General features: G+C 34.2%; 2 protein-coding genes across 6 annotated transcripts in view; one reads left to right on the top strand and one right to left on the bottom strand.

Annotated features, from left to right (window-relative positions):
- Pex6 (peroxisomal biogenesis factor 6) overlaps nucleotides 1-18,207 on the top strand; it is a 36,084-nt gene extending 17,877 nt beyond the window's left edge. For 2 of the 3 annotated variants that reach the window (XM_081725828.1, XM_081725829.1), the window contains 6 exons: nucleotides 441-587; nucleotides 2,816-2,924; nucleotides 9,304-9,420; nucleotides 13,692-13,769; nucleotides 16,208-16,347; nucleotides 16,990-17,176. In XM_081725828.1, the coding sequence (XP_081581954.1) occupies nucleotides 441-587; nucleotides 2,816-2,924; nucleotides 9,304-9,420; nucleotides 13,692-13,769; nucleotides 16,208-16,347; nucleotides 16,990-17,132 (734 nt within the window). In that variant the 3' untranslated portion in view covers nucleotides 17,133-17,176. Of the gene's footprint in view, nucleotides 1-440; nucleotides 588-2,815; nucleotides 2,925-9,303; nucleotides 9,421-13,691; nucleotides 13,770-16,207; nucleotides 16,348-16,989; nucleotides 17,177-18,070 lie in introns of those variants that run through there. The other variant, XM_081725831.1, reaches the window with a different exon arrangement.
- Nucleotides 18,208-18,424: 217 nt separating this feature from the next.
- IFT46 (intraflagellar transport 46) overlaps nucleotides 18,425-26,567 on the bottom strand; it is a 41,907-nt gene continuing 33,764 nt past the window's right edge. For 2 of the 3 annotated variants that reach the window (XM_081725834.1, XM_081725832.1), the window contains exon 8: nucleotides 22,153-22,461. In XM_081725834.1, coding sequence (XP_081581960.1) covers nucleotides 22,331-22,461 — 131 coding nt within the window. In that variant the 3' untranslated portion in view covers nucleotides 22,153-22,330. Of the gene's footprint in view, nucleotides 18,561-22,152; nucleotides 22,462-26,567 lie in introns of those variants that run through there. The other variant, XM_081725833.1, reaches the window with a different exon arrangement.

Below are 26,567 nucleotides of genomic sequence, written 5' to 3'. Positions count from 1 at the left end.
ATTTATAATGGAAGTATCATTTATCGTGAATATAGAAGTTATTGATGCAAAAAATTATGTTTGAGGAGAAAGAAAACCTGTTTTAATTCGACTCATATTATTTAAAACAAATTCTTACTTTCCTTGTAGCCACGAAGTATCATTCTTAGGTAAAGTGCATGAAGGAACCATAGTTTGTTTCCTTTCAAAACTTTATTCTAACAGCGTTCCATCTATAGGGATAAGTAAACTTTTTAAAATAAAGTAAAGTACTGGTATTTACAATTTTTCTGTATAAAATTCATTTGCTTCATCGTAAATATAACAAGTGAATACTTTCGTATGTTAATGGAAAAAAAAAAAGTAACTTGTGAGTAATTTTTGAAGATCTTTGTCATCAGTCTTCAAACGCTATGTAAACTGTTGTGTAAATATTCGTTTATATTATACTTTCTGCATAGGTATTCTCTTATTTGGCCCCCCTGGAACAGGGAAAACTTTATTAGCGAAAGCTGTTGCTACAGAATGCGGATTGAATTTCTTATCTGTCAAAGGACCTGAACTTCTTAATATGTATGTAGGACAGAGTGAAGAAAATGTCAGGGAAGGTAAGTGAGATTCCTTTTGCAATAATATTTACGTAGGTTTCAGCTTATCCATCCTCATTCCAACTGCAGTTTTGGAAATGAAAATTTACTTCTTTGCCTTTCAAACCTTGAAACAAAGTTTTAACATGTTTTAACTTAGTGTGTGAGTCACCATTCAGAGTCAAAGAAGGATAAGGGATAACAGATGATGGAAAATTATGTGCAGTTAAAATCAATAGAAAGAACAAAAAGATAAACGCAAGATTGAAATCTGCAACTACATATTATTATTGTCAATAAATAAGAAGGTAAAAAGAACTGCTCTCGTGGTTGCCCGAGCGGTGGACGCTCGGGACTCAGGTTCAATTTCCGGTGGGAGCTTATGTAGTTCGAATTCCAAGCTATAGGTCCACGTCCCATATAGCCTCGGTGCTGAAAGGGACATTAAACTCCAATCCAACCAAAGAAGATAAAGATCAATTTCAGCAGCGATAAAATAAAATTTTCAACCATTAACAATGCACATGTTTAATTCTGAATATCGTTTACTGACATGTAAATTATACTGTGTAATCAATTACATATTTTATGCATTTTCTGAATTGTCCTTATGGGCGCACTCGATGCCGCAGCAGTTGGAATATATAATGCCGTCGTTTAAAACTAATAATGCAATAAAATGAAATATTTAGACGAAGGTCCCATGGGTATCCCCTGTGGGCTAAAGGAGGCAAATTATAGTTGCAGTTAGATGATTATAGAGGTATTGGTGGAATGAGATACGGGCGGAAGCTGGATAACTCCAAGAAAACTCATCACAAACCCGCATCGTCTGAAATTTAATCAGTATCCCCTCGCACCACAGATTGACTTTGTAGTACTAAGATATTGTGGCCTTTAGTGTTGAGTTGAAATATGTAAGTTTCATGCAAATGATTTTGTACTGAAATTCAAGTGTGTCTGGCGCCTGAAAACTCTGAAATTATGCTTAAATTCTTCATTGGATGTTGGAAACTTATTAGTTATTTGGATTTGCAATACTCAGTATCCAAATCATTGAATGAAAATTAATTGTATTTATAGTATGATCGAATCCAGAACCTTAAAGTAAATGTTCTAGACATAGACAGCGAGGCAACCAGGCTAGTTGTCGCCCGGGGCAAGAACTCGCCTTAGCGCCCCCTCTCCTGACCAACCAAACCAAAACGCTCACCGAACACACCTGATATTGGCATCACAGTAATTCTCCTATTCCATTTTTTCTTCAAGTGACAAAGCTTGATTTCAAAATTCCAGTACATAATTTAATTTTTAGTACAAGAGAAAACACCAAATTAATTAGTGTTTGATTACCAAATAATTTGAGATTAGCATGCTTGACATATTCTTATAATCTTATCATAATAACTACAAATCACGATGTTTTTGGAATTGTATCGGGATATGCATATGTGTAGAATGAATCAACAATCTGTTGCTTTAGAATAGAATATTTAATTATGACAAATAGTCAAGCTGTTGTCTCGAGTATTATACTCGAACATTTCGCAAATCTCTTAAAACGATAAAAACAGGCTGGAACTAAAATTTAACTTTGCAGGCTCTTTCGGCTGCAAAGCTTTTTACAATGTCCTCAAAAGATATTTTAAAGCTAACTTATGCTCTATGGATATGATCCTAAGGTTTGTGAGTCGTTGTTGTCCTGTTAAGTTTCTGAGGTATTTTATATGATCTTTAGTTTGCTAAAACTCTTTTCGTTGTCTTATAGTGAAAATAAATATTTGCTCAGTTTTGCGTCCTCCAATCCGGCGCCCGGGGCACAAGCTCCGTTTGCCCCCTTCCCCCCGCACTTCGTTACGTCATAGATATAGGTCAAAATTGTATTGTCTGGAATATATTTTAAAAAATAAAATATTTACATATTATTTATTTATTCATTTATTTAGTATTTATACTAAAATTTAATCAATGATGTTTCAGTACTTATTGTTAAAATGTTAGGTGTATTTTGTCAGGATTTTCAAAGGTTTTAATGATAATGATTATTATTTTGTTTTTATATGAGTATTAATACATTTATTTGAATGTATTGCTTATTTTTTACTGTTTATTTGGAATTTATTTTTCTTACGTTTCCTTTACCTAAGTTTAAAGGTGAATAGTCAGTCGGGATGCTTATGTTAATGTTCTTTTCTGTGTATTCTATACTTTCGAGTGTTTCAGTGTGTGTTACGTTTCCTCTTTTCTAGTTTTCGAAAGATCACGAAGTGCAGCACCATGTGTTATTTTCTTCGACGAGTTGGACTCCTTAGCACCCAATCGTGGAAAAAGTGGTGATTCTGGTGGAGTAATGGATAGGTAATTCTCACGTGTAATGAATATGAAGTAAAAGGTTATTTAAAAGATACCCATAAACAAAGTTGCGTCCGTTTTGTTGATGTAATTTTTTATGTTTATTTTGAGGCCAAAAAGTAGTATTCAGCCTAGTTAAAGAATCAAATGAACACCTCTTTTTTGATCTGTTCTGTGTTCATTGAATTGCACTCTGTAGTTGTGTTTTCTTTTTCAAGCATTTAATACATGATCATATGTTCAATTGTCATGCTTAAACATGCGGCTACAATTGCTTATTTCATTAGATTTGCCAGTTTGTAGTCATTTAATTTCATCACATACATGATTATCATGTATAGTCTACGAAAATGTGGAGATATCTGAAACAAGGATTTGTAACGTTTTTCGTAAGATACACGTTTACATCTCTAAATACGGATCTTGGAGTTTGATTAAAAATGGATGAGTATAATTTATTCATTCAGAAACAGTTTTGAAAAGAGTTAAAACTGTTTCAAAATAATTCCATACAACGAAAGAAAAATATTATCAGAAACAAATGAAGAGTAGAAAATAATAGTAATCATCATCAGTATTCTTCCATCATTGGCAGGTCGCTTACTGCAAATCTGAGGCTGTTGAAATTTACGCCTCTTTGCTTTTATATGGGAAAGTATTGTCTATAATATCAATCAGACTGATTATAGGAACGAGATCTAATCAGTATCCCCTCGCACCACAGATTGACGCTATATAACTGAGACATCGTGGTCTTTAATGTTGAGTTGAAATATGTAAGTTTCGCGCAAATGATTTTGTAGTAAAATTCAAATGTGTCTGGTGTCTGAAAACTCTGAAGTTAGGTGTAAATTCTTCATTGGATGTTGGAAACCTATTAGTTGTTGGAATTCGCAGTACTTACTTTTCTTTGAAATGAACTGAATTTTTGGATTTTACTGATCTCTTCTTGAAAGCTATTTAAATGCTCCATACTTCGTGAAAATTAAATTCTGGGACATAGAATGTTAATATTTATAATCTAAATTTAATTTAAGTAATACTAAATTATATATAAGCAGCTGTAATCATCCGTCGTTGCCAGGTTTTAATTCAGAATCTGAATAGAAAGAGAGGAAGAAGAATGTCCCCACAATCATTCTATTGCCCAGGTATTTATCTTCTGCTATTGTATAAGCCAGCATAACTAATCTGTAATGTTGGTGACTTACAGGCCAAGCATTCGTAGAAACAACCAGAAACGTACATACATTTTAACTCCCAGTAAATACCACTTCCCTGAGCTGAAAATTGAAGAGAGAAAAGAGCGGCTTCGTACGCGATTAAATTTGGTGAGGATCTAGCAGTGTTCAAAATTTGATGGCTTTAAGTGACTCCTTTCTATCACGAAAGTTGATGACAGACACACATGTTATATATATATATATATACTTTTTATTTATTTTTATTTTTATTTTTATTTTTTTTGTTTTGTTTTGGCCCACCACAACAAAACGAACTTTGTATCGTATTTTCAGCAGCGAAGAACAACATTACTGTTGTTATTATTAGTTAGTTACTTTTATTTTATTCTTTTATAGGAAATAATAAGACTTTTTGTGTGTGTGTGTATAACAAATAAGTATAAACATGAAAAGTAAAGTAAGGAATAAATAATATCAATTATATTTTTAAAAAGTTGTAACTGTGGCATTCTACAGGTTGTTTTAGCTCGTAGTTGCTTGTGAATGTGTCCATATGAAGTTTCTATTTTTAATATTTTTTATTTAGCATTGAATCCAGAGCGACTTCAAGAAACGGGAAACTGAAATTATGCAGTCCACGAAGTGAACCTCCATTGTTACGATGAAAACAAAATAGGTTTAATTTTACGCACATGTTCGTTTCCTATTCGTACCCAATTGTACTCTGATATAGTTCGTTTTCCATTTTTCAAACTTTGTACAGCTAACACTAATTTTCTTTCGACATTTCAATGTAAAATAGGAGAGTGTTACAAACTGCATTATATTTCTGGGTCAATGCTATAAAACAAATACGAAAAATAGGAGGGCAGAAAAGAGTTCTGCTAAGGCTACGTGTTTTAGCTAATATTCTAGTTTGCGGAAAGTGAGCTCGAGTTTTGGATTTCGAGAGTCCATCTAGTCACTTTCTTTGCAGATAGAATTGTCGTAGAAATATGACTTCTGTCGTTTAATCTCCAGCCAGTTTCAAATAATTTAGTTTGTAGTCCGTAGTATATTGTGTCCTTGAGAATCTAACAGACACCTAAAGAAACTCGTTTTCGAGGGGATTAATCTGTACTTAAGTGTATGTAATATCGAAAGAAAGGGTCTGTTATAAAGTAAAGACAATGCTATAGTGTGTTCTATTCCAAAAATAGCCCATTTCGGTAATAAATTATGATCATATATGCATCGTGTTTTCCGATACAATTTTTCGTTCGCATCGCAATTCTAGGATCTTGTGCAGCAAAGTGCAGTTCGATACCGCTTAAATAAACTGCAAAGCATACAATGGCGGCGATTGGATGTTAAAAGTGGAGGGGGGCAAGACATAATCTGAATATTTGTATATCAATGTTAGTTTTCCTGGTTGTTTCTCACACTTTGTTTGACGAAAGGTTGTATGACTAATAGAATACCATATTTTTCAGTTAAAATACCGTATATCATATTTCATATTTTAAGTAAATTGACAAGAGCAACGCAAGTTGGTACAAGCCCTTTATACTCGTAAATAACGAAAATGTAAGAACAGATTTGATTCCTTTCTCATGAACGGCTTAAAATTCTGTCCGGAAAATTGTGTGATAAGATTATTTAATAAATTTGCAAAACAAATAAATAGAAAAGATAATATTAATCATAGCAATGAATAATGAGGCATGTTTTGTAGACGTTATATTGAAACTGGGGATTAATGAACAACTTATTTTTTTTAATTCCACACATGCAACTAGTGGATGTTATTACTCTTAGAAAATGAAAGACATTAAATACTACAAGCATATGCTACAACATTTAAAGAAATACGCAATTGCAATATTCATTGATTTGATTTGCAATTTAAACACAATTCCTGTAGCTTTTTTAACTTCACGAAAAGACAAATGACCAATACGTACTCACGCAATGGCAAATATTAAATAGCTCAATCTTTTCTATGAACCAATAATTCATACAAGAACTGTACATTTTTCAAATAAAACTATATACATTAGGGGGTCACTTCAAAAAAAGTGGGGGCAGCTGTCCCCTCTTGCCTCTCGTAATCGCCGCCACTCTAAGCATAGATGGAAATTCCAGGAAACTCACATTAAAATTCCAGTACATTTGAGATCATCTAAAAAAAAAAAAGTATTTTCCCCATATAAATCGCTGGGGCAAAAACAAAGCTGGCACGGTATTCAATACTCTTTAAGAGCTTCCACGCACTGCAGTTCTTTGCTAATGTCTTCGTTTTGACGTAAGAATTATCTCCTTTAATATCATCCATCAGTCACAAACGTATTTCGCATCCCCTTTTCTTAAGTCATCTATTAATCCTCCCTGTATGTTCCTAATAGAAGCAAGCTTTTCTCAGATAATATCCTGACCAGATTTTCTCGTTTTAACTCTAATATTGTTGTTTCTCTAACCCCTGCTAAGACTTTCTCATTGGTGTCCCCTCGTGCTCAAGTGCTTAACGCTTGTGTTTGTTACGTGCTTGGTTCCGGGTTTGATCTCTGGTGGAGTACCACTTCGGGTACAAACCTTACTAGTGCTTCAGGTATCACTTTAAGAGAATGTCTTATATAGCCTACCTAGGTGGCCTAAAGAAACATCAATCAACTTTCCTATTGGATTTTCGTTACATCTAGGTATTTTTTTTTTTATTATTATTATTTTTTAAAAATATAATCACATTTCTGTGCTCCCAGTCATTTTAATCGCTCATCCATAGTGTGATACACCTCTGCCGCTTGCAAAAGATTGCACGTTATTTATTAGCCTGTGGCTCCTTATACCAGGAGCCGTAGTGAAGTGCGTGCAGCAGTGCAATACCACTGAAACTGAACGCTATTGGGAAGAGTATATTAAAAAAGAATGGCCATTTTGCAGGCAAAGTTCACCTATGATAGGACCGTGAAACTGTCAAGATAATTGTTTTACATTGGGAGACGAGTGTTCATGCCGTAATGACAAATTACACCTAACAAGGGTTAATGGGGAAACATTCACTCACAAAAGACACGCTTAAGAGGAATCCAGTTAAGTAACGAATGGAGAGCTGTGTGAACTCAAGAACCCCTTCCCCTTCCTATAAAAGGAGAGAGTCCGGAGGGTCCATGCGTCTCCAGCTAGGTTAGCAGAACCACCTTCAACGTCGGCATATTGCTGAACGAAAGATCAACTGCCAGAAACTTAGATAGGAGGTGACAATCTTAAGTATGTGATTACTGACAGTCATCAAATGTGGTCTATTACCTTCTTTCCGAGCGACGCAAAGGGCCGTAGGGAATTTGTCTTCCAGTGCAGGGTAGATTTTCTGAAGTTCATAATTCTTGCGTGAGATTGTGCTTCGAAATTGGTGACTCGTAAGGTTAACAAAAATGTAAAAATGTATATGGGACTCTAGTTATTTTTGACACAGTTATTCCACGTTTGTAGAAACAGGACAGCACAAATATGTATTCACATGGTTAAAGCATAAAGTCACATCGCTCAAACATCCTTCCACTTTTTCCACCAAATGGAGCATGAAACAGACATCTAGGCTATCCCTTTTACTGGTATTTCGGCAAAGAGCACTAACGTTATTCTTTTGGACTTTTACGTCTTTTGACTTCTAAACCTACGGCTCACATTCGTGTTCGAACTGTTCGTGATTTATGGAAATATTGTAGACAGGAGTAGGAAGAAATACTACTCATCCTCATTCTACAGCAGATTTTTTTTTTTTTTTTTTTTTTTTTTTTTTAACAATGGAAATGATGTTAAGCGATTTTTCAAATGCCGGTGACCCAGTCGAACAACGATATCATCATTTCCATTATGAAAAACTGCGCTGGAAAATCGGCATGAGTATTCCCCTCTATTCCCTCAGTGCTATTTCAGACTTGTTTGCATGTATCTCCAACAAATTTTTGTACTACAAGACTTGTACTCTTCTGTAAAACGACCCTTGAACTTCAGAAGAAGAGAGAAAGAAAGGCGAAACGTACAAGGGCCAAAAAAGTTAATATATCCATCATCCTGTAGAATTAAATATTAAGTTTCATTATTATTGAAACCACCAGTCCGGAGTTCAATTCCTAGTGGGGACACTCAGTCAAAAAGGTATAACAGCTTATTTAGACCAGCCATCTTAAATGAAGTTTCTCCTGGGTTTTCCTCATTCACACCAAACAAATGTCGGGATATTACCGAACGTACAGTTCCCAGGATACTTTCTTCTTTCCCCACTTTGCTGCTCGCCGAGGAACGTCATCCCTCATATATAAATGCCATAGATATCGATAATACACAGAAATTTCTATAAATAAATAAATTATTGAAACCATATTATTATTTTGTTATCTACTTGATATTTTCAGTTATGCATCGTAAAAGTCTTGAAACTATATTACATTACAATATAAGGCTTTTGTTTTCTGGTTGATATCTTGTAAACGGTTCGACCTTAGAACCGGAATAACCAAAAATGAAACTGGACTATCATTTAACAATCAACTAAAATTTTCAATGAAAATAGTATTTTTCTCAGGCGTTTTCTTAAAGCATCGACTGCAGCTTATAATCACATCAATCCAGTTGTCAGTTCTGTCGTGCGTAAAATATGAAAGGGAAGTGTTAGTTTGTGTACAGTTACGATGAACCAAAATGGTAGGAAGTTTTTATTTATGTCATCATTATGCTATTCACATGTAGAATAGTAGTACTGTTTATTATCTCAAATTTGTCACCGTAGAGTATGTGTGTATCAACCTGAAATATTTTGAGTAATTTCAGCAAAAGTTCACAGAGGTCCTATGAAAATTGAGGTATTTAAAAGTGCAATTTTTGTTACTGATGCTTGGAAGGTATTTGTGTTTCCATTTCTAGAAGAAATGTTTTTGTTTGATATTTATACCGTCGTAATTAGGGATTGCAATCGATGCTTGAACAAAACGCTGCTGAGGAAGATTGGAGTCTCCATTGAAAATTTCGGCAGGTATTAAATGATAGACATATATCAAGGTAAGTCGAAGTTAATGTTTGTAATCATGCGTCAGTTTAGTTCTTAAGTTGAAAATATAATTCTTTGTGTTAGAAAGGACGAACTTGAGATAATAGATATAACTTGTAGTTTGTATTGTAAATCTTGTAATTATATGATATTTCGTTGTTTTGTTTTCCCGTAGAGTTGTCTCGCAATTGTTAGCAGAAATGGATGGGCTCCAAAAATCATCTCAGGTGTTCATAATAGGAGCAACAAATAGACCAGATCTCATTGACCCTGCTTTATTACGACCTGGAAGGTAAATTTGGTTTCGTATTACTAGATTAAGTAAAACTTTATTATTCTTTGTTTTACCAAATAATTTTATTAATCTTAGAAATAAAAGAACTGATCACATTAAATTCTAAAAGAAATTTTTATTAAAGGGTACTAGAGACCATAAATGTATTGTTTAATACTTTTGATTTATCTACCCATTTACGTAAAGGGATGCATCACGAGAATAAAACAAAAATAGGTAGAACTGGAGAATTTGTATTGACTCCATGTATAGACATTGCCATTAATGATAAACATTGTTAAATATTACAGCCAACTAAAGAATATATATATATATATATATATATATATATATATATATATATATATATATATATATATGTATATATATTCGAAGTATCATATTACTCAGATACCCTCCAAAAAGTTCTGCAGCATGTTCCCATAGCATGTCACTTTACATAGCATGACTAACATAGCTTCCCCGGCCTTATCCTCAAGAAAATATGGAACTGCCACCAACAATACTGTTGCCACAGTACATGACAATCTTAAGGTTGTATTGAGGAGTTTTGTACAGAATTCGAGGATTGGTCTGACTAGTAACGGAAATGCTGTTTATTCACACAGCCATTCAGATATAAATCCGCCTTATCAGACATCATTTTCTAACAGGCCATCATCTCGATTTCTGAAAAAATATTTTACAAAGGCTTTTCTGTGATTTTCATCAATATGCTATAGCTGGGTTGCACAGTTTGTAACTTGTACAGTTGATAGTATAGTTTTTAAAAAAATCGACGCTTTGACACTTTGGATATGTGCAGTATTCTTGCATGGCGACGAGCTAATCTTTGAGGGTTTTGCTGCAGTCTGGCACACAAGGTTGATATTTTCTTGTGTACGCACTATCCTTGAAGGCCATTCATACTTCTTGTCAATGACAGAATCAGTTTCTTTCCACTGTTTCATCCACCTGGTAATCGCTTTTCTGTTTGGCACAGGAAAATGCCCAGTCATGCTAACTCCACAGCTCCCGCTAAACGGCAACAATACTCTTCCCGCAAACAAAGGCTTTGAATACGCATGTCCAATAGCCAATGGGATGGCGAATTAAATGGAAGACTTGTGTTACATAGATGGGTACTACCACAAACTTCCGTGTGGCTGTGTTCCCAGCTGGTCGTAGTCTATTTTCCGTGACGCACCTTGTATAGTAGAAACACACTTTCATTTACTTGTAGCTGACCCGCGCAACGAGTACTCAATTAGTACTTGAAAGTGTATCCCCGTGTCCTAACTTACTTTATACAATTCGTGACGCGGGTACGGGGGATTGTGAAACATGGATATTTAGGTACAACGTATGCTACTTCATATGTAATTCCTTGAACCGCTTCCGAGAGGGCTCATAATTTTGAAAGCAAAGTGTTTCAAAACGTTATGTTTCGCATTTTTGGCGATTTGTAACTATGAAAGGAGGCGCTTTCCAACCCATGCTTATTAGAACTGCTTTCTTTCGTTTGACATAATGAACCAACTCCTAAATTTATGATATTGAGTTCAATACACTCTGTATATGGAGCTTAACTACACTACCATCATATCGTGTGTGTTTTTTCTCAGTTCCGTACACAATTAAAGACATCTTCATGACGCTTGTAACCTGTAGGAGAGTGTTTCTGATATGATGGTAGACAAAGTCGCTTTCTTAATAATTTGTTAGTTTTTGTTTGAACTATTAAAATATGCAGTATATGAATCAAGACATTTATAATATGAAGTCAAAACCTTAGAATGTTTAAACTCTGTACGATAAAAGACATTTTTTTTTATGTTGTATTAGATAGTTGTGTAGAACAAACCTTTTTAAATGCAAATCAAGCCATATGCAATACAACCAATCGAAAGAACAATGGTTGTCGTATTCATATTTGTAGGCTTTGTAAACAGAGAGTAAAACGTTTATTTTTTCCTGGTAAAAGCGTAGGAAATAAATTGTGTTTATTTAAGTTTATAAAGTATGCATTCGTAAGATCTAGCTCATATCACCAGGAAATAAAAACATAAAGCATTAGCAGAGTTAAAAGGAAAGTAAAGCATCATTAGTTTTAATTGTTAACTGAACCTTGGGAACCAGAATTACACTGTAATTTATGAGATAGCCATTACAATTAATGTGTCTGGCATAACGGCAACACCAATGGAGGTGGACGATTATATACATATATATATATAATGCAGTATTATGTTAGAATTGTGTCTTTGTTCTGTCTCTTTTATCTTTTGTAACGTTACTGTCCTTAATAATCGTGAGGCTTGTTTAACGATTAAAGTGTGCGTAGTATACGTATTTTTCTAAGGACATTTGGCTAGAGGACACTATTTGGGATGCGTTTTGTATTTTAATAGGTTTTTAATGTGTAAGTTTCTTCATATATGTTTTCTTTGTATATATGTTTTCCACATAACTCTTATCTTCGTACTGTTCACCTTATTTACTCTGGTAATACGGTTCCTTCTAATGTGAAATATAGTGGTACTTGTATGTAATTTTGAGCAGCTGCAATAATAGCCTCTTATTGATTTTATTTGTCTTTTATTTATTTTATGTTATTTTTTATTTATAACTTTAAAGTTGTAGAAAAACGGGTTTTGTTTGTATGTTTAACAGTCACTCCATCTTCGTGAGGGTGATAGGTTAGAGGTGTTATTTATAGATGAATCCTTAACATGTTTTTCGATATATATTCGTAAATCCCTTTTGATCATGTCTCCATAGCTTTTCTAAAAAATGCATTTATTTCGTAAACCCTCTGTTTTACTCCACATTTACGTAATACCTCTTTGAGTGATAACATTTTTCCAAAGTTTTGTAGACTTCTTATCTTGACTGCTGGTGACCAAGACTTCAAAGGGAAGCCAAAAACTTGGAAATTAAGTACTATTCAGGAATTAGAATGACTGACTTCCGATTGGTGTAGGATATGGGAACTGGGCACAATCCTCACAAATATGACATAGACCGTTATGTAGTTAAGAGATATAGCATGTGCAAATAATGTTAGATTATAATGTAAGTTAAAATGATTATAATGGAAAGTAGGTTATAAAGATAGAGATTATGAAGATATAGATTATAAAGATTTCGATGGAAGATAGATTGAAGATATTGCTGTGTAAAACAAGATCAGTGTATTCGTGGAGTACGATTGGTATAGAAAACTGTGTTACAATAAGCCACAGATCAAGAATAAAGATATAGAAGAATTCAAGTGTTGCATCTTTGTGTTGGATTTTTTATTGTTTTAACAAAACAATATTGATAATAAAACTCCTTACAGTATGATTTTTTTTTATCAGTCATATTCTGAAATACGACCATATTTTGTTCACAGTCATTTCGATATAGGATCTTTCAATTACGTTGAGAAAACTACAAGGTATTCATTCACATTATATCGTGATCTCATGGCGGGTGACAGGAATAATAGTAACAAAGTATTAAAAGGCAAAATAAAAGGACATAGCCTGGTCGATCACTTAAAAAGCCTGGTATCAATGGTATAGCTTCCATTTATAGCCATGGTAGATAGAAGCGGTAATATTGACGAGGCTTTTTAAGCAAAATGTGAGTCTTGCTTGTATCATCGCCCCTATGCTGTGTTCTTTTATAATACTTCTAATCCTCGGTTCCTATTGATTTCTGTCACCCGCTGATAAAACATGCTGGCTCTGAAACGTGTTGAGGTTATTTTAGATAATGTAAATGGTAAGTATATTTTTTTTTTCAATACATTCGTAGAATCATTTATCGTGTTCTTTCAAATAACGGCTGATCTTATCAAATTGTTTTACGAAGTATGTTTCAGTAATTTTATAATTTTACTTACTTTAGCTATTTGATTGTTCTAATGTATCAGTAAGATGACTTAATATGTAAAATTGGAAGTAAAACATTGATAGATAAATTTTAATCATGTATAAATAATGTAATGACTGACTTGTAATGCTTTTTTTTCTAAAAAAAAAAAGCTTGTATTTCAATTGCACTAGCGGCCAATCTTTTTCAGGGCAGATGGCTTAATAAGAAAATTAACCGCTAGTTCAATTGATATATAGACTAAAAACACACACACATACACACATTGAAGGAACATTACAGATGAGTCAGTATATTATTTATGTTAAAATGTGTTCCATACACTCAATAAGTAATTTAAGTATGTAGTTTACAATATTGATGTGATAAAGAACAGGTTTGATCAGTTGATATTTTCTTTGTAATAGGTTTGATAAGTTGCTGTACGTTGGTATAAGTGAAGACCGGAAAACTCAGAGTAGCATTATGAAAGCTCTCACAAGAAAGTAAGTATATAATTGACGTAAACTGAACTGTAAAATTTATCTATATTCTTAGTAACAACTGGAATACGATTACTATAACACGACTCCAGGTTTGAGGTAAAGAAAGTCTATCAATAATACAACCGTTTATCGACAAGAACCTAAGCACGATGTTGCAAGCAATACGAGCAGTGAGGGCTGATTCTACTGAGAGATAATATTGGATAGCGAAAATTCTTGTTTGACGAAAGAGAATATCCATAACGTCAATTATCAGCCACAATGCGAAGCAGGATTAACAGACTTTCTCGAGATAATATTTTAAGAGAGCTACTTCAACTGATATACTAGACTAGACTCACTACTCGCTTTAAAAGTGATTTGAAACTGTAAGTATTTTAAGACTAAGAACATGACCCACCGTCTTGACGTACCCATCTGAGTTGCTGGTAGATGCGTTCTCACTGTTTACGTGTTCCCTACTCACTAGCATAGCGTGAATCTTTCGAATTGCTACAAAGAAATCTTATTATAGGAAATAATATTTCTTGGTAATACGAAGTCTTTCTAGCTCATTAATCATTAGAAGATAAGATATATATTTTTGAATGCTTGAGAAGAATATCCAAGGTTACTCAGAAATCAGTTACTAATGTTTTGAAAGATTGTTTTAACGATTTAAATATTAAAATTTCTATTTAATTATGCTTAGTTTCAATATTTCATCGGTATTCATAATGGCATCAGCTTTAACTATTCTGACAGACAGCATGCGTTGATTGACGTTTGGCAACAGGAACAGAAATCAATAGAACAAAATTCTAATTAACCTTTGATTTGCCTTGGTGAAATTAAGTAAAAAGTAAGGAAATTAATTTAGGGGGCTGAGTTTTGGAGAATTCGAACCTTATCGATCTCTCGACTTCTTGACTTACAAGCAGCGAGTCATTTATTGGATCTCGCACGTGCCTATACAGTATTGTACGAATAGTTTAAAAGTTCACAGTCCTCAATACAGTGATCAAATATTTCTGTTTCAAATCACAGTAGATAGTCATTGGAAACAGAGGTTACATTTAAACAGTGGATAACTTACGCCAGTAAACCACCAAACAACGTGACTTACGCTTAAGAACACACAATTCCGTAGTCTGATCCATTTTCCGATATCTAAGGGTAAGACAATGTTAAACTAAAATTCTATAGTTTTATTTACGAATCTACTTTTTATTTATTCATTTTTGTAAATTCAAAACTTTATATTACCAGATTAGAAAACAATCATATTTCTTTAGAAATAGTTTCAGAGCACATTTCCTAAAACTTGATAGGAAATTTTCGAAGGAATGTGAAAAAATACTTTGTAGTCTCGCAGTGCTAGTGGCGCAGCGATTCTTTTGCAAAGTAGTGTTGTTAAAAAGTGCATTTGGACAATGATTAGTGTGTGTGTGTGTGACAATGATTAGTTTAACATTGAGATTATATGATACGCGAACCTAAGACTAACAAAGCCTAATTCACATATACTCCCGCTGAAGATAATTCTCTCGTGTAAACACTAACCATATAGGTACGACGCAGCTCTCACCATAGTTTCTAATATTGTATTATACATACAGTTAAATAACTCATTCGTGGCTAAATGGTTAGCCTTTCTTCTTTCTGGGAGAAGTTCAATTCCATTTCAGGGGAGAACGTGGTTCGGATCCCACGTTAAAGACCCCAAAATAGTTTTGTGTTAGTGCGGTATGGTGACAATAGCAGTCAAAAGTAGTAAAATTAGGTATTGAATCAGTGATCAGTGCTTTATTGTAGGAAAAGTTAAAGCTATGTTCATCACATCGTGTGTAATCACTAGAGGAACCAACTTTATGCTTTATACAACTGTATATTATGCTTTATTTTTCCTTGCGTTATGCTTTTTCCTAAATTATGACTTAAAATGCTCTTCCTTGAATTATACTTCATTTTTACCCATTTCTATTACATATTGGTTTTATTTTACTATTATTTTTTTAAATTACACAAGCACTAAAAATATATATGAAGCTATTAATTTTTCCCACTAAAATTACATCAATACAGTGCATCAAGGTGCGGAGTGAGGAGGAATTCGAACTTTCCGCGTAGAGGCAACTGGCAGTTTATTTCCATCGTTTGCGACATTGATAATAGCCTTTGCTGATAATTTCTTTTCTTTGGTACAACATATATTAACATATTTTTCTTTGTTGTACACATACACAGGGTAATGGAAGAAAAAGCATTAAGCATTATGTTTTATGCTTTATTTCTGTTTTATGCTTATAAAATTAGCAAATTTGGATATGTAAAGTGGTCAAAATCACATATATGGTACCAACCATAGGTAGAAAATTCTAATATGCTTTTACTGCTTTTTATGCTTTATGGTTGCTCTAGTAATCACTATCAGTTATGTGTACTATTCATCTTTGCAGATTCAATTTTGCGGAAGATTTCTGCATGGAAGAACTGGTAGAACAGTTGCCTATGAATTTAAGTGGAGCTGATATGTACTCTCTCTGTTCAAATGCCATGCTTAATGCAATAAAGAGGAGAGTTCTTCAAATTGAAAATGGTAAGAGTTTAGTACAGAAACAATTTTACTTACAAAGATCCTTAATAATGTTAATCTGATAGCTGTACAGGTTACAATCAAGCTATTTGTTTCAAGTTTTGAGGGATTCTGAGAATCTGAGGAGAGTAATTCTGAGAATATCTCTGAATTACTTGAACCGCTGCGTCATTTATGTTTTTCCTATGAATTCTCAGAAGAATATAATAGACGTACTAATCTATTTAATTTCGAGTTTTAAGTATTGAAGCTATACTTTTTCCGAATACAAGAAAAACATGAATTAAGCAGATGTTTAAGACGTAATTCCGAATATAGACCTGCACGAATAATCAAGTAAAGAGATTTGTAAAATAAAGCAGGAAAATAATACTCCACAACGCACCACATTGATGACAATATTCGCTCTTTTAGATAAATTAATACGTTAAAATGCATACATTAACGGAAATATTATTTGCTTTAAATACGACTACTCAATTTAAATATATCTGGATCGAAATTCTCTCATAATTAGCAATCAAATTACTTTTTTTAATTATTAGTGCAACTGTCTTGCTTATAAGTGCAATTAATTAATTGTACTATTAATTTGTTGTTAGTGTTCATAAGCTTTCAGTGACTATTGTACTTTTCTTCCAATAGGAATATCAGAGGACAGAGTATCACCAGTTCAAGTTGAAATGATAGATTTTAGAAATGCACTTAAACGCCTAGTTCCATCTGTGCCTGTAGATGATCTTGTGTATTACAAACAACTGAGAGCTCAGTTGGAAAAAAGTAAATAATTCAGATGTATAAGGGATGTACAAATAAATTTTTTATATTTGTATTCAGTCAACATTTTATTAATGTAAATAATAATTAAAAACATTGACTTCACAATACAACGCAACTACGACTAGTAATTATTTCAAGGTTTTGTATATTTATGCAAGGGTAAGTATTGTCTTTATATTCGAGACTGCAATAAATTGTATTATCCCTAAAGTTGACTTGAGCCGCTCTGGTAATTTTCCATCATTGTTACCTAAATCTGAAAGTTAACTTGAAAGTTTAATATCATCAAATTGTGAGAAAAAATGCAAATGTTGTATTTTGCAGAAGAAAAAATGCATTTGATGGTATTAAGAATGAAGATAGTAACTACTTTCAGCATTTACTCGTATAATATACATTATTATTGAGAAAATCGTATAATTTTATATCGACAAGGAGCAGAGGGTTAAGTTAAAAGTTTTAATTGACAGAAACAAAAGGAACTTCGTAATATTATGGTAGACCTGAAAATCGCCACAATTTCGAGCCACTGTCAGCTATTTATCACTGGACTTCCAAAAGAAAACTTTCTGAGAATCTTAATCATGTCCCTAACTTATTTTTGGCCAATTTCGGCTGAATTCCTTTTCTGTAATAAAAAGTTATTGTTTGAACAATTTACTTGAATAAACGAATAATTATTTGCATACTAAATACAAGGGGTATTCAATAAGTTTTGCACAAATGGTTCATGATATTATTAATTGAAATATGTTGATGAAATTATAGGTGAACATACTTTGATCCTTCGGCTATGAGATATTTATCCATCCACTGTAACGCATCTCGTCCAGCGTTCCTTCCATGTCTTGAATGCACTTTGGTAAAATTCAAATGGGTGACTTTTACACCATTGTCTCATACAAGAAATGAGGGCCTTGTCACTGTCGAATGTTTCTCTTTGCAGATGAACTTTGAGACGACCAAACAAGTAAAAATCCGAAGGAGCCAAGTCCAGACTATAGAGAGGCTGACTTCCCATTTTATTTTCATAATTTTCTGCAGTGTTACCATGACTGTTTGAGACTTGGCAATGTCGTAATGGAGTTTGATGACCTTACTTTGGAGCTCCGGTCTCTCGGTCTGGAGAGCACATCGTACCTTATGCAGTGACAAACAATAACTGTCTCCTTTGTTAATTGTGGAGTCATGTTTCAAGAGGTCTAAATGATACGGCAGTGATCGCAGAAAAAGGACCATAATTTTCTAGCGTCATTTGGAAAGTCTAGTTTTTTAAAACCCTGCAACCAATGTTGGATACTGGCGCGGTCGAATGTGTGAGCCCCATAAACAACTTTCTATGAATTGATGTGGTTGATTATGACGGATTTTGACAGGAATTCCACTACAACCGTTGTCGGGTCCTGATGTCTACTTCAGTGTCCATTGTGATTTACCTGTGAACAATAGGAACAACAATTACCATTTTAAAGCCAAGGCTAAAATTTCATCATTATATTGAAATTAATAAAAATATTATACCCATATGTGCAAAATTTATTGAATGCCCTTTGTATTTGATTACTCAAATAATTTTAACTGTACTAATTACACATGGTTAGTTATTTTTTAAATATTTTTTTTTTATTGTGTGAGAAACTTGTATTCAGACATTTCACATTTTCCAAAAGTTATAATTTTTGTGCTTTTCCTAAGAACTGGAAGCTTTACTCTGGTGCTCAAGATTCCGAAAATATTTACAAACCATCTTTATGGTTATTAAGTGGATATATTCCCTAAATTTTATATTGTTTTTTTCATCTACATGAGCATAATGTACTACCACCACCTACAAGCTGTTAAATATAAATAGCCGTTGATTAACTGGCTATAATCATATACGTGAATTTGAAGAAATATGCATTTTTACAGAGTAAAGTCACAATTAAAACGATGTAAAAGTAATTTAAACCAGTGACTTTCGTTTCAGTGTGAAACTATAGTACTTCCAAACTATAGGAAGTCAATACTCAAACTTTTTTTCTGAAGTAGTACGTCTACTCGCTGCAGTAGATTAGTAAGATCGAAGATAAAACCTGTTCCTCGGACGCTGACTCCATATGAGAAAGCCATTACTTGCTGCTTTTGTTCAATGCTGATAAAGGTTGAAATTGGAAATCGTTGATTTGAACCTCATCCGGTTTGAATAAATGGTTAGGGAAAGAGATATAACCTACTCTCTAGAAGCTGAATCGACTGCAACTCGATATATCGTGCCGTTTTTCTCTACGGAAATCGGTATTGAAACCGGAAGTAGTAGTAAATTAGAACCACTTACGTTTATGGTAGAGTGTTGCGAGTTGTGAAGGTATGTTCTCTGGACACCCTGAATGGTTTGCAGAAAACCGCTAATCGCTATCTAATGCCACTTGGACCATGAAGATTAATGTTAAAACCGGAAATAGTTGATTTTTATCACTTCTAGTTTGAGTAGAGGGTAACGGAGGAAATGGAACATATTTTTGGGACGCTGAATCAATTGCAAAAATCGCCTCTCGATATCATTTACTGTTTTGCTCTGTGGAAATCAGTATTGAAACCGGAAGTACTATTAAATTTGAACCGCGGTTTGATCAAGTGTTGGGGATAGTCATAGTACTGCCTTGTGACGCTGAATCGTTTGCAAAAAAAAGGTTTTTCGCTATCTATTACCGTTTTCGTTTTATGGTGATAAACGTTGAAACCAGAAATGACTATTTAAATCACATCCGGTTTGAGTAGTGAGTGGAATATGTGTAACCTATTCTTGGAACGCTAAATCGATTGCACAAAACCACATCTCAATATCTTTTACCGTTTTTGTTGTGGACATCAGTATTGAAACCGGAAGTAATATTACATTAAAACCACTTCCGAGTTTGGTAGTATGTTCAGGACAGTTATGGTACATTGCCTTGGTACGCTGAATCGTTTGCAGAAAATAGCTTTTTGCTATCTGTTCCCGTTTTATTTTTATGCCAATAAATGTTGAAACCGAAAATGACTAATGTGAGCCACTTTCGGTTTGAGTAGAGAGTTAATGAAGATGGAACCTGAATCGATTGAAATAATAATAATAATAATAATAATAATAATAATAATAATAATAATAATAATAAAGCCGCATCTCGATATCTTACCGTTTTTGCTCTGACACTTGTCGACAGACGGACTGACAAAGCTGTTTTATAATACTTCCGACACCTATGCGTAACATAGTTTGAAAGCCTAAAAATTGAATATAAATATTACCTTAATGTATGAACAAAGGTAGTACTCCCTCTGAGCAAGCTTTAAGTAACTATAATGATTGTGACTGAGTACTAAAGAGTAATTGAGTGACCACTTGACTTCTTTGGAAGTTATTTAGGTATTTTTGTATGTATACAGTATTATAACAATGAATATATTCTACCTGTGAAGAAAAAAAAAATCGATTTGAATGTTGCGTAGAAACGAATTATTGAATTCGAGTTAAATACTTACGAATGCAGGAAAGTGATTCTATAAAATTTGATTTTAGTAGTAATACCATTAATATTACAAGGAAACTTACTGTTCCTATGACAGAATTACATGCTATCACCAGGCAGGTGAGTACTTCAATTTTTATCAAATATTTCTTACCAAGAAATTATTTACAAACTGACATAATATATAACTTTAGTTTTTACTCCACAACAATACCTTATACAATTGAACATTGTAACTATTCCAGTTAAATAAATTTTTCTTCCACCTGTTGCGTGTTGAGTAGACAGCTTGTTCTCGATAGCAAGGCTTGAGGAACATATTGAACGAAATTTATTCAGATCACTCAGCTATAGATCTGATGTTGGCTACAGATTGAAATCCGAAATGTAGATTGAAGTTATATAAAAATTTGATACATGAACAGTAATTACAGTTAATATGAAAGAACTGACCAAGCCGATAGTGGAATATCAATTTTGTTTTCGTTGTTAATAGATCCCCCAATCTAACGTAGAATCACCTCAGTACAAGCTTTATTTGGTACGCACATGTGAATGCGCACCAGATTGGCGTCATTTCCGTAAATTGTTGGAATCTCATGCTCGTAGATCGGCCGCATGATCTGCTCCTGAAAATACTGCAGATTTATTTTGCAGTTCTTCGCCACCCTACGAATCTTCAGTTTACCTCGGTAACAGTAGCCAGTAACGACCATGAACCCTTTTGGGAAGGATTCTTTACAGACACGGACCCACCTTCTGAAGTTCTTGGTGCCTTTCTCTCGGTACATGATGGCTCTCGGTTTGCCGCAGTCGGAAAGGTAAACCCATGCTTCATCGAGCGTTACGACGTACATCCACCTTTGTTTTGCTAGATGCCGTTCGTACAGCTTCCGGACGTTACTTTCGTTCCTTTTGGTGGGCACCCGTGAGAAGATGGCCGCGAGTTTTCATGACTTTTTCCAGCTTGAGTTGATGGTGTAACGTTCGGCTCACAGTCCCCAAAGACACGTCAAGACGATTAACCATACACCTTTGTGTTGACGGATTTTCTTGCATTGCCATTTTGCGAAGTTTCCTCTGCATGGTGAAGCTTCGTTGCCCTTGTACTTTTTAATAACATTTTTTATTCCACTTAAACTGATGTTGCAACCATTCTTCTTGCACTGTTTTCTAATGACAGAAACACTAAAGTGGGCGTCATAAAGAGCCGCAACATAGCCTTCCCAAAACCGGCTTAGTTTGGGCGGCATTTTGGTCACAGAGCGGAAACCCACACACTTGGAAACAAATTTAACACAACACTCACAGCAATGGTCCTGTTTTGTGCGTTATTGTCATTCGCGCGGAAAAACAACTCCGTTCCCAAGAAGCCACTGCACAACACTGTAGGACGCCATGAGCCAGGTCGGGTGAGTACATTCTGCCCAGCAGGGGAAAGGAACGAAATCGGCCAAACATAGGCTGAACAACCTCAGTATACTACAGAGGAAAGCAAAAGTAATACAATGAGAGAAAGTATTATCAAATAATAAAGTTATATTACAATATTAAATAATATATATATTTTTCTTTAACTGTACATAATATTTACAATGTGGACGGACATTAAATGTGACAAAGACAAAATGTGTTTTAGCATTTACAACTTTGTTATTGTTGAAAGTGAAATCACAGTCATCTTGACTAGACTGGTGGTTTGTTCTACTCAATTTTCAAGTCTCTTCTTCTCTATGATCTTCCATAAGGTGACTAAAATGTTGTGAGTTTTTAATAGCTGAGTACAAAGTGAACAGCACATGAAGTGATTGTATTTTTGATTCGTATACCGGGATATCAAACAGACCTACAAAAAATATAAATACAATTAAGCATTAAAAGAATTTACCTAAATCAAAATACAATTTATAATGTACGTAATTAACCACTCTATTGAAACTTAAAGCATGAAAGAAAGAAAAGGGGGCAGGGGAGCCAAAAGTTAAATTATATTTATACTTGACAAATATAAATGCCAAAATTATCGCAGAAGTTTCAAACTAGCAGCATGTAGATTGAACTACAGATAATTTGTGTACTATGTTAAATTGGATTTTTCAGACGAACTAATAAAAAATGAATAAATATTTTTAACAGATCAGCTGTCTCCTAACACAGTTCACCACATAGACTACATTCATATACAGTAATTACAACCAGAATTTAAGCTCTGGTAGGTATACTACAAGTAAAAAATATTTTTTAAATCACAATTTGCTTACATAAAATTTATATTCGCACAAAATTATTTTTGTCATTTCTAGTAAACATTAGGCATAGACGTGTAAGTAATTTAAAAGCAATTAAAATAAAAACTTACATTAGTTTAGACTCCAACTTAATCCCTACTTATAGGATCAAATGACTACTTATATTTATTCCTTAAATATTTTCACGGAACTACTACTGGGCTATGACTTCAACAACTAATCAATAAATAAACACATCGTTATATAATAACATTATACACCAATTACGTTTTTAAGTAAATTCGAAAGAATGGCGAGTTTGTCTATCCAATCTACTAAATATAAAGAATCATCAGACACACATACTTGAATGCATTTTACGCTTAAGTATCTTTTAAGATCAAATGCGCATATGTATATTAAAATTCAAACTCAAATATGTCTGATAGACAAAAGAATGAAGTTGAATCGCGGAAAAGGAAATGTACACAAGATATTGAGAAATCTGAGCACTAGCCAAACGCTTTACTATAGACAGTTGAATATTTCTGTTTCGTAATTCTTGTATGTATAGGGTTTTCATCAAGTCTGGATGGATTTAATTTGCTTATAATTTTCATAAAAATGCTCATAATGAAATCAAATAAAGTGCAAACGGTAGCGGAAGGATTAAATTTTTAGTTGGCAACACTGTTAGATAAGCGGCAACTCTGAACACGTTGAGAGAGGGAGAGGGAGGGCAAGGCCAATTCTGGTGTGTCGAAAGTTCACCAAAGAGTTCAAAAAGCCGGCACCGACTGAGAGTGCAATCCGAAAGTGGCATGCTAAGTTCTTGGAGACAGGAAGCGTCCTGGACCGTCCTCGAAGTGGGAGGCCGCCAACATCGCCTGCAACAGTGAGCAGGGCAAGGGAAAGCATCATCAACAGCCCACAGAAGTCGATTCCTAGACGGTCCTACGCGAATGTGTGGACGTAAATGGCTCCCAGTTGGAGGTGTGACGGTGAATGAACTGAGCTGGTGCAGATTACAGGTAAAAATTTAATCCTTCCGCTATCGTTTGCACTTTATTTGATTTCAATATGAGCATTTTTATGTAAATTATAAGCGAATTAAATCCGTCCATACTTTATGAAAACCCTGTATATTAACTTGAATTAAAGTTACTTAATGCGTAATATGAAAATCTGCGATCTTGTATCAGAAGAACGGTAAAAGAAAGGAAATAAAAGTAGTATTGTCTTTTCAATAAGACAATTGCTGATAAAATTTTGAAGTACTGATGAACTAGGAAAATGGGATTTCAAATGTGGAAGTGAGGTGAGCGAACCTATCAATAATGCACGGGTGAATACAATTTCAATTCACAAAATTACGTTTACCAAAGGATCACTTGCTAGAATTCCAGAAGAATATAGCTGATTCTTAATATCTCCATGTCCTGAAACAACTGCTCATGAATAGAACAGGTTATAACTGTATTATTTTTCTGGAGGAGGGAGGATATAAATCAGTATCATATTTTTCCCTCCTTTTGAGCTATTAACGGTACATTGAACAGAGCAACAAATAAGGGACACTTGCTCAGTCCGAAACCAAGTATTAACACGAAAATGGTACATAACTGTTAGAAATCGGTTTTGGATCTTGGAACGGGACCAAAGTTAATAAAGAACGAAGTTCCTAATTCAGTCACAAGGTACCGGTAGCGAAAAAAAAATTCTCTTATGCCAAGATCGACGAAGACACACACGTTCCAGTTATTTAAATGAAGCAGTTGTCAGGCAGCATTCCTCAACGACACGCTTAAACGAAGAAAGACAAAATCCAAGCTCAAAGGATCTCCTTATCGGTGACCTTAACACCATGCCAAATTTAGAGTATTGCTCTGAAGTCTATGAGGAGTTTTGAAGAAAGAAAAAAATGTCGACAATACTGAGTTTCGCTTGTTCAGTTCAACAATCAAAATATGAGTTAAATCCTGTCATATCATATGATCATGATGGAATGGTAATAATTCGATTTTTAATTGTTATTGCGTTCAACTAGACTTAACAATTTTTAAATTTCAATAGGATCGTTTTTGCTTTGTATGAACGGGACGGATCCTTGGCTCTTTAAGGAGCAGAAAAAAAAAAAAAAAAGATTCCGAACGAGCTAGATTTTTGTGGACCTTTGGTTACACGTTCACGGAATAATCTGAAAAACACATTTAATTTGAGCAGTAGGGTTTTTATTTTATAGCAGGGAGAATTTAAGTTTTTCGCAATTATCTCGAAAGTTATCAATTTTTCGAAGAAAATAGTTATGAGGAAAATTGTAACTTATAAAATTCTATACAAAAAGGTTCTTAGACATTTTTCTCCCCGAATCAGTAGATTCAAAGATATTGACTGAATTATGTCTGAAGAGAAACAGGGTGAATTTTATAACTTGACACTGCAAAATATCTGGAAACAAGCAACGGACGGAAGAAATGTTAAAGAAATGATATATATATTGGAAGGAAAAATGTACCTGTAATAAGAAAAGCACGCTTCCGTCTCTCAGCTGGGAGTGGAGTGCGGAACAACCTCAAAACTTAAATGGGGACTCCCATTTTTTATTGCAGATTCGGATTCTACGAGAAGCAATAAGTAGATTGTATTCGAAACATTTTTCTCGATTCGTGACAGACGACACTAATCAGTGAAAACTAGTTTCACTACGGTTTCTTCAATTGGATGTCTCCTAGCCCAGGAAAATTAGAAAATGAAAATTTTTCAGTTTAAGGTCCCACGATTATGCCCTTTAAGCTGAGGGAGACGATGATTACGGCAAATGAATGATGACTGAAAAATGATGGAATGAGAATGTGGGGGAAACGGGAGTACCTCGAGAAAACCCACGGACACGATGTTGTTTACCACAAACTTACTTGGCTGGGGATCTAACCAGGGATCTCATTCACCAGAGGTAAAAGCTCTACCATTAAGCCACCGTGCTCCCCCGCCCCTTCCCAAGCAAAATTGGAAAGAAAGATCGGCAAACCTTCGAAAAAAATCCTCTGTCAAAATATATATAAAGAACTGAGTAGTATAAATAACGATGAAGCTTGTTCTTTCAATTCACGCGCGAGTTGACATGCACTTCTTTGCTATATTTGAGCTTAAATGTCACGTGGATTGTTACTAATCAGCTTAAAAACCCCGAAACTATCGATTTGGTACTAGTCTATGTCATTTTGGACATTTTATTTTTCATCCCTTCTCATCCTCCATGCAGAAAGGGCTGAACTTTGTCTTAAACGGTATCAGGACACCAGGAGTGTCATTATTCACTCTAGCGACCCCAAAAGTTCAGGAATTCAATTAAAATAAATAAATACGTTGTTTTTGATTATCTTCACATCACATCCTTTTTACTCCCTTCGGTGCTAGAGGTGTCTTACCCACACAGTATTTTTTTCAGAATGTAAATTACAGGTATATGTTCCCTTGTTTTCAAGTTTACAAACCGAGATCTTCCTAACATGAAGAAGTGAGATATTCTATTTTGGGCATACATCTTGAATCACTTCTTCCCCTTCGAAACCCCTCCTCTTGCCTTAGGATACGCATCAAAACGTTCTAAACAGCCTAGGTCTCTTCTAAACTTCGGTCTCTTCGATATAATTTCTTAGAAGTATGCCAAACAGAAGGTGAATTTTCCCCTCCAAAGTATCATCGTTTTACATCTAAAGTTTTT

Source organism: Thermobia domestica, chromosome 9 (genome assembly GCF_964235325.1).
Source record: "Thermobia domestica chromosome 9, izTheDome1.hap1.1, whole genome shotgun sequence".
Lineage (NCBI taxonomy): Eukaryota > Metazoa > Arthropoda > Insecta > Zygentoma > Lepismatidae > Thermobia > Thermobia domestica.
The sequence above is the reverse complement of the archived record's forward strand: the minus strand, read 5'-3'. Positions and strand labels throughout refer to the sequence as shown.